This window comes from Mixophyes fleayi, chromosome 4 (assembly GCF_038048845.1).
Source record: "Mixophyes fleayi isolate aMixFle1 chromosome 4, aMixFle1.hap1, whole genome shotgun sequence".
Lineage (NCBI taxonomy): Eukaryota > Metazoa > Chordata > Amphibia > Anura > Limnodynastidae > Mixophyes > Mixophyes fleayi.
This window is the reverse complement of record NC_134405.1, coordinates 302,772,007-302,789,669: the sequence shown is the minus strand read 5'-3', so window position 1 is coordinate 302,789,669 and position 17,663 is coordinate 302,772,007. Positions and strand designations below refer to the sequence as shown.

At 34.5% G+C, this 17,663-nt stretch overlaps 2 protein-coding genes across 6 annotated transcripts in view; both read right to left on the bottom strand.

Annotated features, from left to right (window-relative positions):
- Positions 1-17,663, bottom strand: part of LOC142152875 (protocadherin gamma-B7-like) — a 420,392-nt gene that overhangs the window by 210,760 nt on the left and 191,969 nt on the right. The window lies entirely within an intron of this gene.
- On the bottom strand, positions 3,661-7,221 carry LOC142149587 (protocadherin gamma-B2-like). Its single transcript, XM_075204912.1, has 2 exons — positions 4,807-7,221; positions 3,661-4,373 (listed from the first exon to the last, which is right to left on the bottom strand). The coding sequence occupies exons 1-2, from the start codon at positions 7,219-7,221 to the stop codon at positions 4,305-4,307; spliced, it is 2,484 nt and encodes an 827-aa protein (XP_075061013.1). The 3' UTR covers positions 3,661-4,304.

Here is a 17,663-nt window from a genome sequence, read left to right as displayed (position 1 = left end):
TCTCTGGGTTTCCTCCGTCCAATGCAGTTAAAATTAATTCATGAATATTTTGTGTCTCTCGATCTAAAGGTTTTTCTAACACAAGTTCTGGAAATATACTCCCATCTGCTCTGGTCTTTTCACTAAGGGTAAAGTACTGATTGTCACTGAGCCTGTATGTCTGTACTGAATTAATACCAATATCAGGATCTTCTGCATTTTGCAAAACAAATCTTGCTCCTGGTGATGTAAGCTCAATAACTTCCAAAGTAATTGTGCTATGAAAAAATTGTGGATAATTATCATTGATATCCTGAATTTCAACTTTGACCTTAAAATTTTTAAATGGATTTTCAACCACTGCATCAAAGGTTAGGAAGCAGGTAGCTGCTGTCCCACACAGTGTCTCTCTGTCTATCCTGTCCTTAACATATAGATTTCCATTATCTAGATTTACATAAAAATATTTCTCTGATACACGTGATACAATCCTCAGTTTTCTAAATGAGAGCTGATCAATATGTAATTCAATGTCATTTGCAATATTTGCTATAACAGAGTCTTTTCTCATTTCTTCTACAATGGAATAATGAATCTGACCAGAGACTGAATGACACAGCCAAGAAAATAGGAAGGAAAATATTACTTGCCATCTGATTCCTTTGTATGTCTGTGTATGAGGTTTCATCTTATGCTTCTGAAATCTTCCACAAAATGTCTTTTCAAAGGCTGGTATATGTAATCCACTGGATAGGAAACATACAAAAGGTTTGCTTGTTTTCCTAATCCACTTGTTCAGGAGAATGTTAAAAATATCCTGTATTCTGTGCAGAGAGAATCCAGAAAATGGCTGTGTGTCTTCCTGCAGATCTGCAGTGTGTGTGAGTGATGAAAATACCAGTGGATCTCCAGTTCTGTATTCTTCTCCTTATTGGTCAAACAGCGGCGCTCTGAGGCGAAAATGTGGAACTGCAATACTATGGAATTTTTTTTCAATCTTTCACTTACAGAATTCTCCAAATGTTAAGTGGATTTATTTTTCATTTTTAACCCCTGTAAGCATATTTCTACTGGGTTTTATAGATTTAAAAACTAAGCAAATATCAGTCAGTTCAGCATTATAAGTCACAGAATTTCTAATAATTATCTTCACAAATCATTCACATGTAAGTAACATAAAGGAGTTCTATTATTTATTATAGTATACAAAAATGGCATAAATGCAAAATAATTATGCATAATTGCAGCAAGTAGTTATTGTAGATGTATAGTCTGACAGTAGTCCAGATGTTGTAGTGCTACACAACAAAACTGCCTCATACCCTTTCTAAATGCCTATTATTCCAGTAGTGCTTGAGTTTGCCACATTTTTTGTGGTTTTGTTTTCAAATAGGTTTATACAGTATATAAAATATTAATGGGGTGGGTCACTTTTAGTAAACTTTCCTCCGAGTTTAGGCATCCTTTTCTGCAGAATGATAGCTTAGTGGTTAACACATCTACCTCACAGCACCTAGGTCATGAGTTTGATTCTCGACCATGGCCTTATCTGTGTGGAGTTTGTATGTTCTCCCCGTGTTTGTGTGGGTTTCCTCCGGGTGCTCTGGTTTCCTACCACACTCCAAAAACATACTGGTATGTTAATTGGCTGCTATCAAATTGACCCTAGTCTGTGTGTCTGTCTGTGTAGGTATGGTAGGGAATTTAGACTGTAAGCTCCAATGGGGCAGGGACTGATATGAGTGAGTTCTCTGTACAGCGCTGCGGAATTAGCGGCGCTATATAAATAGTTGCTAATGATGATGATAGCACAATTTAAGAGCCCCTCCCTCCTGTTACCTCCAGAGAGCTGCTGGGTAAATAAAACCCAATAAAACACAAATGTTGATGCTATGTAGAGAAATGTTAGAGGGGTATTTGCAGCTTCTAATTAGATGGCTCTGACCTTCTCTAATCATGAGCAGCACTAAAAAATACTCATCTATCTACATCTTAAGCACCAGAGACATCCTGACGGATCTAAAGAGGTAAAGATAATAGGTTTACATTGATGCTAATGCGAAACGATACAATGACTCAGAACTCTTCAGCATGTACAAACAGTTATGAGTTGTAAGACACAGGCCCTTACATATTACAAATATAGCCTGATATGTAATTATTATTGACTGTATCGCTTTTAGCCGCTATTCACAGTGATAAAAAAAATGCGGTTTCGGATCAATTTCCTCGTTATAATCCTTCCTGGACAGAGCATTCGATACTTGTGCGCTAGATTCAAAATACCAAAAACTGAGCTACAGAAAACAATAGGAAATAAAAAAAGGGAAAAACATTGAAATATTTTATGATGCTTTTTGTCATATTCGGTCAACTTATAGTTTAGATTTACTATTTGATTAGATGGACGTATATAAAAGATCCAGCTTCCACTTTGTCCTCTATGGATCTTTGCCACTATCACAATTGCACAAATAACTCTTTAAAGAGACAAAATGCATTTGAAATAGAAAGTTAAATATTGCAATTCTATGTATATAAATGATCTCCAATGTTTCTATGAGATTACACAAGTGTCAGTGAGCTGATAAGCATAAAACAGGGATGACACTGAGAACAAGAACCAGAACAAAAGTATTAAAAGGCCACTGATTTCCCATGGGTCACCAATTCTCAATAATATTAAAAATCCGAATCTATAAAGAATATATTTTTTGGACGAAAATGAATTTGACAAAATACAGGTAAACTCTGTATTGATAGCGACGTAGAATCAGCTACTAGTCTAATAAAATGCAAGTTTCAAAATATAACCAACACACTTTAGTAAAATAAAAGTCTCTTTGTAGTCTCTTACATTTGAAACATCAGTCCGCAATGCAGATGTAACTATGGATATTGTAAAATAACTGATATAGATTTAATACTATACATTGTAGTTTCCTATAAAATTATATGTTTCAGCACAGCAAACACTAACAAGGGGGTAAATGTATCAAAAGGCGGTTTGTTAAATCGCTGACTTGAGGCATTTTTATGGGTGAGTTTTAAACCGCCTGATGTATTAAATGCAAAATGCTGGTAATCTGTCCAAAAACTGGTGTTCCATTCAGCAAAACGGTCAACATCAATGTCCCAATTTTTAACCTTGACTACATACAAACTGCTGAATGTATAAAGCGACAGTATCACAAACACCACAAAACCGCTAGCAGAACAGCCAAAACAAAAGAGGTGGTTGCGTGAGGCGACATTGCTCAAACTGCTGCTGTATGAACTATCTTGTCATTCATAACATAAGAGGAGGAACCACTGAGTTATGGATTATTGTGGCAGTTATTATTTAATGTTTCGGGGGACAAATTTAATTTATAATTTACTTATAGAGCAATGTTTATTGTTCATTGTATTAAAGAGGCAATATTATTGTATTATTATATTATGCCGGCAAATTGAACATATAATTATATTAAGGAGCAGTTTTACATTGAACCCTTAAACCGTCCTATCGTAAATGAAGCGGTTTGGATCATGGAACCGCCGAGAATTGATGGAGATGTGCAGCGGATTATAACCATCGCAGATAGTGCTGTTTGATACATTTACCCCAACGTGCGCTACATAAAATATAGAAGAAAATAAGCAGAAGTTAAGCATTTATTGTTCAATGAATTTGTTCTATGTGTGGAAATTAGAATACTGCTGATAACACTCAGTATCAAATTTTATTTGAAATTGAGTGCCAATAAAATGAGATTTGAACCTTAATGTGAAAGTATGTATATAATAATGATACCAATCCACTTTTCTATATATAGGTTTTGGGTCTTTAGAAAAAAATATGACGCCATCACATTTGTTGCAACTTCGTCCGGTGGTCAGATCAGGGATAAGATGCAATTATATAAACAGGGAGAACACTTCAGTCCAACAAGTGGTACAGTTTGCAAACTGCTTCCTCAGGGACATGAGGGGTAAAGCAAGTCACAATTTACAGAGCCTGAGATACCATCAAATATGGTTCACGGAGACATGTCAGTTTCCAATTTAGTCAATGTATTAATGGTTTTCTCAAGATTTTAGTACTTCTCCATAATTAGTGTATCTCCATATACCATACAGATGGGGTTCCCTCTATTGGCGGTGGTAATCGGATTACCGATTACCACTATTCCTACAAAAGGGATTCCTACATTCTTTCAGGTAAGTCTGTTCTATTTCATTCGTCTTCTTCTGCCATCGGGTTTTTTATGTAGGAATCCCAGTTGTCGGAATGCTTCTAATCGCTCAACCGTACCCAACCCACTCTATTAGTCCATCCACTATTAAATTATATATGAAAGCTGGAGATCCCCTGAAATCACTTTTGCTGTCAGTAGTAAGACGTTCCATATCTGGAATACGGAAATTAAGTTAGAGAAAACCCCTTAATGTGCTTTTATTTTTTTATTAGACTATATGCTAAGAAAAACAATAATAATAATAGTAATAACAATAATGATCATAATAATAATATATGACAAAAAATAATAAAACACAAGAACACCTTAAATTATTACAGATGTTTAACTAATGTTTAGACTTGCTTTGAACAACAAACAGTAACACCCTTGATAATAAAAATAATATACAAGTGATCTACAAAGTTATAGAAATGGAATCTTCCCAAACAATTCAGATGATTTGGCATTTAGGGAATATACACATCAGTCAGATATTAATAAAGACATTTCATTAAATGTCAGACATCAAATAATAATGCAATTAGTTACATAACTTATCTTATATGAAACCTCACATAACATTCTCTGTGTTACAAGAACTCACCTGATCACTGATTGGAAATGGTTCCTTTATACTTTCATTCCCAAGTCCTGAATCATCAGCATCAATGAGATTATCCACAGGGACATTTTGATTTGGTTTCATGTAACTGAAGTCACTTTCACTGGAGTCCAACGCTACACACACATTGTACGAGTAGGGAAATGGTAACGTTCCATCACTGTACATGGAGAATGTCCTGGGGTCAACTGGAGGATACAGATTTGTACTTAGAGATGCAAATGTTGGTGAGGGCTTTGAACCCTTGCATTTTGATACAGTGACCAACATAACAGTTATAATAAATAACAAGGAAATGAGTGCTACTGCGATCACTAAGTACAACTGTAAATTGGGTTGCGGATCTTCATCTTTCAGTTGATTACTGAGTTTAGGAACCACTTGTTGAAAGTTATCAGCAATAATAAGACTTAACGTGACTGTAGCTGAGAGAGAGGGGTCTCCATTGTCCTTCACCATCACCACAACCTTGTGTTTCAATATATCCTTCTCTTGAAAGACACGTGATGTCCTGATTTCACCCGTGTGCTGACTAATGATAAAGTGAGATGGTTCTGACACATGTATGAAGTGATAAGAGAGCCAGGCATTATGTCCAGAATCTGCGTCCACTGCAACCACCTTAGTTATTAATGATCCTTGTTCAGAGGCAAAAGGGACCATCTCAAACACAGCTGGTCCACCACTTTCTGGTGATGGGTACAGGATTTTTGGAGCATTATCATTCTGATCCACTATACGGATAATTAATGTAACATTGCTGCTCAGAGATGGGGATCCATTGTCTCTAGCAGTTACTTGTATTAGAAACTCCTTGTGCTGCTCATAATCAAATGATCTCTGAGCATAGAGAACTCCAGTCTCTATATTGATGGACAGATAAGAGGACACAGGGAGATCTTCTGTATTACTGCTGAGTAGAGAATAAATAATTTTAGCATTGTCTGCAGTATCAGGATCTGAAGCTTGTATACTGTATATTGAGCCTCCTGGTAAATTGTTCTCTGGTACATAAGTGACATAAGTAGATTTCATGAATATTGGTGGATTGTCATTAACATCTGATATCTCCAGTCTGATGGTTCTTCTGCTGGAAAGTGGGGGAGATCCTCTGTCCATGGCTAAAATTGTGATGTTATAACTAGATACTTTCTCTCTGTCCATAGCACTTGTTGTAACAATTCTGTAGTAACTGTTAGATGATAATAAATTAAAAGGGATTTCTTCTATAATCTGACAGTCAACTTCTCTATTTTCTCCTGAATCCTGATCATGAACTTCAATCAGAGCTATCATTGTACCTGGTGCAGAATCCTCAGGAATAGGACTAGATAATGATGTGATAGATATCTCTGGAATGTTGTCATTTTCATCTATCACTTCTATCAATACTTTACAATGGGCAGCAATGCCACCTCCATCCTTAGCTTGGACAGATAGTTCATAGTTATTTGTTAATTCAAAATCCAAATATCTACTTGTTTTAATTTCCCCATTTGTAGGGTGAATACTAAACACCCCTGTATGATGAAGATCCCCTGAAGTTTTTCTGAAAGAATATGTGATCTCTGCATTTATACCTTCATCTTTGTCTGTTGCATTTAATATAATTACAGTGGAGTTAATTGGAATGTTTTCTTTTAGTGTAACTTTATACATGTCTTGTGTAAATATAGGAGCATTATCATTAGCATCAGTAACAATCACCTTAAATAAAGCAGTTCCAGATCTCACTGGGTTTCCTCCATCAAATGCTGTTAAAATAAATTCATGAATATTTTGTGTCTCTCGATCTAAAGGTTTCTCTAATACAAGTTCTGGAAATATACTCCCATCTGCTCTGGTCTTTTCATTAAGGGTAAAGTACTGATTATCACTGAGCCTGTATGTCTGCACTGAATTAATACCAATATCTGGATCTTCTGCAGTGTCCAAAACAAATGTTGTTCCTGGTGATGTAAGTTCAATAACATCCAAAATGAATTTGTTATGAAAAAAATGTGGATAATTATCATTTATATCCTCAATTTCAACTTTGACATTAAAAATATTAAATGGATATTCAAACACTGCATCAAAGGTTAGGAAGCAGGAAGCTGCTGTCCCACACAGTGTCTCTCTGTCTATCCTGTCCTTAACATATAGATTTCCATTATCTAAATTTGCATAGAAATATTTTTCTGAAACACGTGATACAATTCTCAGTTTTCTAGATGAGAGCTGTTTAATATCTAATCCAATGTCTTTTGCAATATTTGCTATAACAGAGTCTTTTCTCATTTCTTCTACAATGGAATAATGAATCTGACCAGAGACTGAATGACACAGCCAAGAAAATAGGAAGGAAAATATTACTTGCCATCTGATTCCTTTGTATGTCTGTGTATGAGGTTCCATCTTATGCTTCTGAAATCTTCCACAATATGTTCTTTTTCAAAGACCAATGTTTGTAATCCAGTGAAAAGGAAACATACAAAATATTTGCTTGTTTATCTAATCCACTTGTTCAGGAAAATCTGTAAAAATATCCTGTATTCTGTGTAGAGAGAATCCAGAAAATGGCTGTGTGTCTTCCTGCAGATCTGCAGTGTGTGTGAGTGATGAAAATACCAGTGGATCTCCAGTTCTGTATTCTTCTCCTTATTGGTCAAACAGCGGCGCTCTGAGGTGAAAATGTGGAACTGCAATGCTATGAAATTATTTTCTAAGTATCCACTTACAGAATGATTAAAATATTTATTGAATTTCTTTTCTATTGTTTTTGTAAGCATATTTTTAATGGGTCTTATAGTTTTCAAAACTAAGCAAATATCACTGAACTCAACATTATAGATGACAGAATTTCTAATAATTGTGTTTACATCACATTAATAAAAAACCCCAAAATTAAACAGAACTGTTATTTAACAAAACTACATAATAAACTGAATAAAATGCAAAGCAAGATTCTAATTGCAACAAATATTTGTTGGCTTTACAGTTCAAAAGTCAGCACAACAAAACCATTTCACACTCTTCCTAAAAGCCTATTATTCAAGTAGTGCATAGCTTGTCCTAATTATTTGTGTCTGTGGTTGCTCATATGAAGCAGGTCTGTACAGTATATTGAATACTAAAGGGGTGGGTCACTTTCAGTAGCCCTTACCCTGAGTTTAGGCATCATTCAGATAGTACTTGTTAAGAGCCCCTCCCTCCAGTTACCTGTTACCCCTCCTGTTACTTCCAGAGAGCTGCTGGATTAAAATTGTTAAATAAAACCTAAATGCTGCTATAGAGAGCGTCATTGGAGGTATATTTCAATATCTGATTTTATGGCTGTGACCCTCTCCCATCATAAGCAGCACTAAAATATATCATATCTTTCTGAAGTGTCTATTATCAAGCAGAGGTAACTTAGCGGCTATATGAAGATAGCAATTTAGGCCCTGGAATGGTGGCAAGTTCAGATGATTTATAAATCTAAGGTAAAGTGCACTGAAAGCAGACAACAATATTAGAGCATGCTATAGTTCACTTTGTTGCTAATGCTGTATGTTAGAATAACTCAGAATACTTCTGCATGTAAGATACAATGTCTATCAATAGAGGAATATGATGACTGGTTCATGAGAATTCCAGTATGTATCAAGTATATAGTAAGTATCAAAAAGAAGCCGTTAAACACTAAACTTAAACATAATCAGCTACCAGGTTCTACATAGATTGTGATTATATTATTTTTGGCATATGTATTTTGTTTAGACAAAAAAGTTTATTTTTGACCCCATTTGTCCAAAGTATGGCATTTAATGTAATGGTAATGCTTTCTATATATACATAGCTCTCTCACAAGCTTGTGTCCTCCATGTGATACATCTGGAGAACTGGGAGCTGTGAAGGAAGCCGGCCCAGGAGAGAACATAGACTGAGTATGACTATTAGCATAAGACGCGTTATGTGGTCTCCAAGGTGAATGGAGCATGGAGGAACTCTGTTATGCTAAAAATATAAGGTATAAAAAGGGAATAAAAAGGATATAGAGAATCTGGAGATAAATTCTCTTGAACTCTAATCCTTATATAACCTAACAGTCAATATGTTGTTTGCTAAAAAAAAAGCCCTAATTTAACTACTATATATTTCCTGATGGGTTGCATTTGCCCATATACAGTGCTGTCCTGCTAATATTCATATCAATATGGTTGGTAGTTGTGTCAACAAGCCACTGAAAGTATTTACTATTTCATTTAAAAATGATCAGTATGTCTCACTATTCTGCTCTCACAATGCGGAATCTGACAGCTGAATGTAGTTTGGAGACCTCCTGGTGGTGACTTACAATGCAGGACAAGCTAGATTATAAGCACTATAGCTTTAAAACAGATATACAGAAAACAATCAAAATTACAAAAGTAAAACTTTGAAATATTATATAATGAGGCTCTTTGTGAATGTTACAAATGTTTTTTTCATACTGATTCAGCTAAAAATTAAAGCTTACTGTTCCTTTGATTAGATACGTTTATGTAAATGCTGTCGCAATGTTTAACATTAAAATGTGCAATACCCAGCTCCATCTTTATGATATTCATCATTTGCCTGGCAGCTGTATCATGGAACCATTGCAGATGTCCACTATTATCAGAACCATTCTGCTCTCAGAATGTGAGATCTCAGAGATGAGTGGAGTTTGGAGCCCACCTGGAGGTGACTCTCTGAGCAGGAGAACCAGCCAATCACAAAACAGGGTGTGCTAGATTCAACATACAACAGCTTCTAAACACTGCCACAGAAAACAATAGAAAATAAAAAAGTAAAAACACTACAAATATTTATATTATAATGCTCATTATGAAAGTTACAGAAAGTTTATCATAATTGGTTATCTTATAATTTAGGTTTATTCTTCATTGGATTAGAGGAATTTATATAAAAGCTCCAGCTGCTGCTTTCTCTTCCATATATTTTTACAATTAATACAATTGCACAAATAACTATTTAAAGGGTCATTGGTGACAAAATGCATTCAAATAATTATAATAACAAAGTAATAATAATTGAAATAGAAAGTTAAATATAGCAATTTAATGTATATATTTTTTCTTCAATGTGTAATTAGGATTAGTGTCAGTAAGCTATAAGCATAAAACAGGGCTGGCACTGACAACTGTAACCAGACAAACAGGTAAACTCTGCATTGATAGTAAGGTTGATTCAGCTACTAGTCTAAAACATTGTATATTTCCAAATATAACAAACACACTTTAGTGGAAGAAAAGTCTCTTTGTAGAGACTCTTACATACAGTATCAGTCAGCAATGAAGATGTAACTATGCATATTGTAAAATAACTAATATAGATATAACACTATACATTGACGTTTCTTATAAAATGATATATCTCAGCAGAGCAAATACTCACAAGGTGTACTATATAAAATATCGAAGAATACAAACAGAAGTAAATATTTCATTGTTCAATTCATTCATTTTATGTATGGAAATGAAATGCTGCTTCCAACAATCAGTATTGTAAACTTATATGAAATTGAATGCCAATTAAAAAAGGTTTAATGCTTATGTGAAACATGACAATAATACTGATCCCAATTCACTTTTCTAGATGTCGGTCTTGGGGTAATATGTAGTTATATAAACAGGGATCACACTTCATTTCAACAGCTAACTTTATATAATTCAAGATTGAAAAGCCCGGTTATGTATTACCTCCGGAAGTTTATATATTCTTTTGATTGACCAAGTTCCATAATATTTAACATGCATGTTGTATAAAGTGTGGCCATATGAAGAGCTCATGAGAAGTTCACAGCAGGTTGTTTCTAATCTGGAAAGGTACATTTATTTCAATCTTTGGATTCATTGAGACAATATCTACCCAGAGTTATTTATTGGTATGCCTAATGAACATTTGTTTGAATAATTAGTTTGGGAATATTGATTATCGATTTATGCCAGTTATCAATTCATAGATAATTTATAATTAATATTTAAGTATTGATGTTTTTAGGGTGTCAGTTTAACATAAGGATCTACGTTGTTATTCTAGATATACTTTAATTCAACTTTAATAATTTTTGTAGATAAGCACTTTCATTTTTTTTTCATATATATACTTACAAAGGGATCAGTACCCTGTTTTCTTGAAGACTGCATAGGCACTATTTAGAATTCATACTAACCATTAATTAGGGTTTGATTTTCTTTTTATAACTATATAAATTGTGTGGTTTGCAATATGCTTCCTAAGGTACATGTGGGCAAACCAAGTAACACTTTACCAAGCCTGACATACTATCAAATATGGTTCACGAAGACATCAATTTCCAGTTCATTCAATGTATTAAAGGGGTTCTCAAGCTTATAAGAGTTCCTCTCCATAATTAGTGTATCTCCATATATACCATACCGGTGGAACCCCTTCATTAGGACCATCCATCATTAAATATGACAGCTGCAGCGCCCCTGTGATCACTGTTTCTGTCAGCAGTACAGCTAAGTGTTCAGTCTCAGAAGAAGTTCAATATCTGGAATCCGGATATGTAGGATAATAATGTGCTTTCATTTATTATTAGACATTATTATAATAAATGAATAATAACAACAAGAACAACAACAACAGCAACAGCAACAACAACAACAATAATAATAATAATAATACATACTACAGCTATGAAAACAGAAAACAAAAAGAACACTGTAGATTGTTACAGATGTTTAGATGGTTAATACCATTTATATAAAACATTATACAAGTGAACTACCAGATTATATAATTGTCATCTTACCAAACAATTCAGATCATTTGAATTTAGGGAACATTCACGTCAGTCAGATACTAATAGACACATTTCATTAGAGGTCAAACTTCTGATATTAAATAATAAAGCAAATAGTTACATTATCTATCATATATGAAAACTCACATAACATTCTCTAGGTTCCAAAAACTCACCTGATCACTGATTGGAAATGTTTCTTTTAAACTTTCATTCCCAAGTCCTGAATCATCGGCATCAATGAGATTATCCACAGGGACATTTTGATTTGGTTTCATGTAACTGAAGTCACTTTCACTGGAATCCAAAGCTACACACACATTGTACGAGTAGGGAAATGGTAAAGTCCCATCGCTGTACATGGAGAATGTCCTGGGGTCAACTGGAGGATACAGATTGGTGCTTAGAGATGCAAAGGTTGGTGAGGGTTTTGAACCCTTGCATTTTGATATAATGACCAACATGACAGTTATAATAAATAACAAGGAAATGAGTGCTACTGCGATCACTAAATACAACTGCAGATTGGATTGTTGTTCTTCATCTTTCAGTTGATTACTGAGTTTAGGAACCACTTGTTGAAAGCTATCAGCAATAATAAGACTTAAGGTGACTGTAGCTGAGAGAGAGGGGTCTCCATTGTCCTTCACCAGCACCACAACCTTGTGTTTCAATATATCCTTCTCTTGAAAGACACGTGATGTCCTGATTTCACCCGTGTGCTGACTAATGATAAAGTGAGATGGTTCTGACACATGTATGAAGTGATAAGAGAGCCAGGCATTATGTCCAGAGTCTGCGTCCACTGCAACCACCTTAGTTATTAATGATCCTTGTTCAGAGGCAAAAGGAACCATCTCAAACACAGCTGGTCCACCACTTTCTGGGGATGGGTACAGGATTTTTGGAGCATTATCATTCTGATCCACTATACGGATAATTAATGTAACATTGCTGCTCAGAGATGGGGATCCATTGTCTCTAGCAGTTACTTGTATTAGAAACTCCTTGTGCTGCTCATAATCAAATGATCTCTGAGCATAGAGAACTCCAGTCTCTATATTGATGGACAGATAAGAGGACACTGAGAGATCTTCTCTATTTGTGTTGAATATTGAATAAATAATTTTAGCATTGTCTCCAGTATCAGGGTCTGAAGCTTGTATACTGTATATTGAGCCTCCTGGTAAATTGTTCTCTGGTACATAAGTAACATAAGTAGATTTCATAAATATTGGTGGATTGTCATTAACATCTGATATCTCCAGTCTGATGGTTCTTCTGCTGGAAAGTGGTGGAGATCCTCTGTCAGTAGATAATATTGTGATGTTATAACGAGATACTTTCTCTCTGTCCATAGCACTTGTTGTAACAATTCTGTAGTAACTGTTAGAGGATAATAAATTAAATGGGATTTCTCCTATAATTTGACAGTCAACTTCTCCATTTTCTCCTGAATCCTGATCATGAAGTTCAATCAGAGCTATCATTGTACCTGGTGCAGAATCCTCAGGAATAGGACTAGATAATGATGTGATAGATATCTCAGGAACATTGTCATTTTCATCTATCACTTCTATCAATACTTTACAATGGACAATAAGGCCACCTCCATCCTTAGCTTGGACAGATAGTTCATAACTTTTAGTCATTTCAAAATCCAAATATCTATTTGTTTTAATTTCACCATTTGTAGGGTGAATACTAAACATCCCTGTATGATGGTCTCCTGAAATTTTGCTGATAGAATATGTGATCTCTGCATTTACACCTTCATCTTTGTCAGTTGCATTTAATATGATTACAGTGGAGTTAATAGGAATATTTTCTTTTAGTGTAACTTTATACATGTCTTGTGTAAATATAGGAGGATTATCATTAGCATCTGTAACAATCACCTTAACTAAAGCAGTTCCAGATTTCACTGGGTTTCCTCCATCAAATGCTGTTAAAATTAATTCATAAATTTTTTGTATCTCTCGATCTAAAGGTTTCTCTAACACGAGTTCTGGAAATATACTCCCATCTGCTCTGGTCTTTTCATTAAGTGTAAAGTACTGATTGTCACTGAGCCTGTATGTCTGTACTGAATTACTACCAATATCTGGATCTTCTGCACTTTCCAAAACAAATCTTGCTCCTGGTGATGTAAATTCAATAACTTCCAAAGTAATTTTGTTATGAACAAAATGTGGATAATTATCATTTATATCCTGAATTTCAACTTTGACATTAAAAATATTAAAGGGATTTTCAACCACAGCATCAAAGGTTAGGAAGCAGGTAGCTGCTGTCCCACACAGTGTCTCTCTGTCTATCCTGTCCTTAACATATAGATTTCCATTATCTACATTTACATAGAAATATTTCTCTGATACACGTGATACAATTCTCATTTTTCTAGATGAGAGCTGTTTAATATCTAATCCAAGGTCTTTTGCAATATTTGCTATAACAGAGTCTTTTCTCATTTCTTCTACAATAGAATAATGAATCTGACCAGAGACTGAATGACACAGCCAAGAAAATAAGAAGGAAAATATTACTTGCCATCTGATTCCTTTGTATGTCTGTGTATGAGGTTTCATCTTATGCTTCTGAAATATTCCACAAAATGTGCTTTTCAAAGACCAGTATTTGTTATCCAGTGGAAAGGAAACATACAAAATATTTGCTTGTTTATCTAATCCACTTGTTCAGGAGAATCTGTAAAAATATCCTGTATTCTGTGTAGAGAGAATCCAGAAAATGGCTGTGTGTCTTCCTGCAGATCTGCAGTGTGTGTGAGTGATGAAAATACCAGTGGATCTCCAGTTCTGTATTCTTCTCCTTATTGGTCAAACAGCGGCGCTCTGAGGTGAAATTGTGGAACTGCAATGCTATGAAATTATTTTCAAAGTATTCAGTTGCAGAATGATTAAAATATTGAATTTCTTTTCAATTGTTTTTGTAAGCATATTTTTACTGGGTTTTATATTTTTCAATACTAAACAAATATCACTGAACTCAACATTATAGATTACAGAATTTCTAATAATTGTGTTTAGATAAGATTAAAAAAAAAAAACAAAATAAAACAGAACTGTTATTTAACAAAACTTCATAATAAACTCAATAAATTGCAAAGCAAAAATCTAATTGCAACAAATTTTTGTTGGCTTTACAGTCCAAAAGTAGGAGGCAGCTCAACAAAACCGTTTCATACTCTTCCTAGAACCCTATTATTCAAGTAGTGCATGGCTTGTCCTAATTATTTGTGTCTGTGATTGCTCATATGATGCGCAGGTCTGTACTATATATAGAATACTAAAGGGGTTCGTTACTTTCAGTAGCCCTTACCCTGAGTTTAGGCATCATTCAGATTGTGCTTCTTAAGAGCCCCTCTCTCCTGTTACCTGTTACCCCTCCTGTTACTTCCAGAGAGCTGCTGGGCTAAAATTGTTAAATAAAACCTAAATGCTGCTATAGAGAGCGTCGTTGGAGGTATATTTCAGTATCTGATTTTATGGCTGTGACCCTCTCCCATCATAAGCAGCACTAAAATATATAATATGTTTCCAAAGTGTCTATTATCAAGCAGAGGTAACTTAGCGGCTATATGTAGATAGCAATATAGGCCCTGGAATGGTGGCAAGTTCAGATGATTTCTAAATCTAAGGTAAAGTGCACTGAAAGCAGACAACAATATTAGAACATGCTATAGTTCACTTTGTTGCTAATGCTGCATGTTAGAATAACACAGAATACTACAGCATGTAAGACACAATGTCTATCAATAGAGGAATATGATGACTGGTTCATAAGAATTCCAGTATGTATCAAGTATATAGTAAGTATCAAAGAGAAGCCGTTAAACACTAAACTTAAACAGAATCAGCCACCAGGTTCTACATAGATTGTGATTACATTATTTTTGGCATATGTATTTTGCTTAGACAAAAAAGATCATTTTTACCCCATTTGTCCAAAGTATGACATTAAATGTAATCCTTTCTATATATTCAAAGCTCTCTCACAAGCTTGTGTCCTCCATGTGATACAGCTGGAGAACTGTGAGCTGTTAAGGAAGCTGGCCCAGGAGAGAACATGGACTGAGTATGACTATCAGCATAAGGAGTGTTATGTGGTCTCCCAGGTGAATGGAGCATGGAGGAACTCTGTTATCCTAAAAATATAGGGTATAAAAAGAAAAAAAAGTAAATAGAGAATCTGGAGCTAGATTCTCTTGTACTATAGCCCTAATATAACTATGCAGTCAATATGTTATTTATTAAGAAAAGGCCTAATTCAGCTATGTATCTATTTCCTGATGGGTTGCATATGCCCATATACAGTGCTGTCTTGGTAATAGATCAGTATGTCTCACCATTCTGTTCTCACAATGCAGTAATCTGACAGCTGAAAGTAGCTTGGAGACCTCCTGGAGGTGATTTACAATGCAGGACAAGCTAGATTATAAGCACTATAGCTCCAAAACAGATATACAGAAAACATTACAAAAGAAAAAGTTTGAAATATTATATAATGAGGCTCTTTGTGAATGTTAAAAATGTTTTTTTTTTTACTGGTTCAATTAGTAATTAAGGCTTACTGTTCCTTTGATTAGATACACTCATAAACGTATAAATGATATAAACGTGGACAGCATGTTTAACATTAAAATGTGCAATACCCAGCTCCATGTTCATGATATTCATCATTTGCCTGGCAGCTGTATCATGGAACCATTGCAGATGTCCACTATTATCAGAACCATTCTGCTCTCAGAATGTGAGATCTCAGAGATTAGTGGGGTTTGGAGACCACCTGGAGGTGACTCTCTGAGCAGGAGAATCAGCCAATCACAATACAGGGTGTACTAGATTCAACATACAACAGCATCTAAACACAGCTACAGAAAACAATATAAAATAAAATAAAAAAGTAAAAACACTGACATACTTATATTATGTAGCTCTTTATAACTGTTACAAAAAGTTTATCATATTTGGTTAACTTATAATTTAAGTTTATTCTTCATTGGATTAGAGGAATTTATATAAAAGATCCAGCTGCTGCTTTTATCTTACATTATTTTTTTTACCATTAATACAACTGAACAAATAACTATGTAAAGAGTCATGCAAAATGCATTAAGATAATTATAATTAGAAAATAACAATAATTGAAATACAAAGTTAAACATTGCAAATTAATGTATATAATTGTTCTCCAATGTGTAATTAGGATTAGACAAGTGTCAGTAAGCTATAAGCATACAACAAGGTTGACAAACCTGGAACCAGTATTATAAGGCCACTGATTTTTAATGGGTCACTAATTCTCATTAATATTAAGAATCCAAAAGTATAAAAAAATCTCTGTTCAACATACAACTGTAATATGTCTGAAAATTTGCAGCTAAACTCTACATTGATAGTAAGGTTGATTCAGCTACTAGTCTAAAACAATGTACAGGGTGATTCAAAAGTCGCAGTACACCCTTTTATTTCAAAAACTCTACAGGAAATTGGGAAACCTGAATACTCCAGTAAGGTATGGGTGACGTGGTCTATCTTTTACGGTATGTACCAAACATGGGTGTCATCTTGAAATTGGCCAATCGGCCCAATTCCTGTAGAGTTTTTGAAATAAAAGGGTGTACTGCGACTTTTGAATCAACCTGTATATTTCCAAATATAACAAATACGCTTTAGAGAAAAGAAAAGTCTCTTTGTAGAGACTCTTACATGCAATATTAGTCAGCAATGACGATGTTACTATGGATACTGTAAAACAACTAATATAGATGTAACACTATACATTAAAGATTGCTATAAAATTATATATTTCAGCAGAGCAAATACTCACAAAGTTTACTACACAAAATGTAGAAGAATACAAACAGAAGCTAATCTTACATTAGTCAATGAATTAATTTGATGTGTGGAAACAAGAGCGCTCCTTTCAAGTATCAGTATCATAAATTTATTTTAAGTTGAATGGAAATTAAAAGAGGTTCAATCCTGACCATTAAAGCACATCAATAATGTTAATTTGATGTGTGGAAACAAGAGCGCTCCTT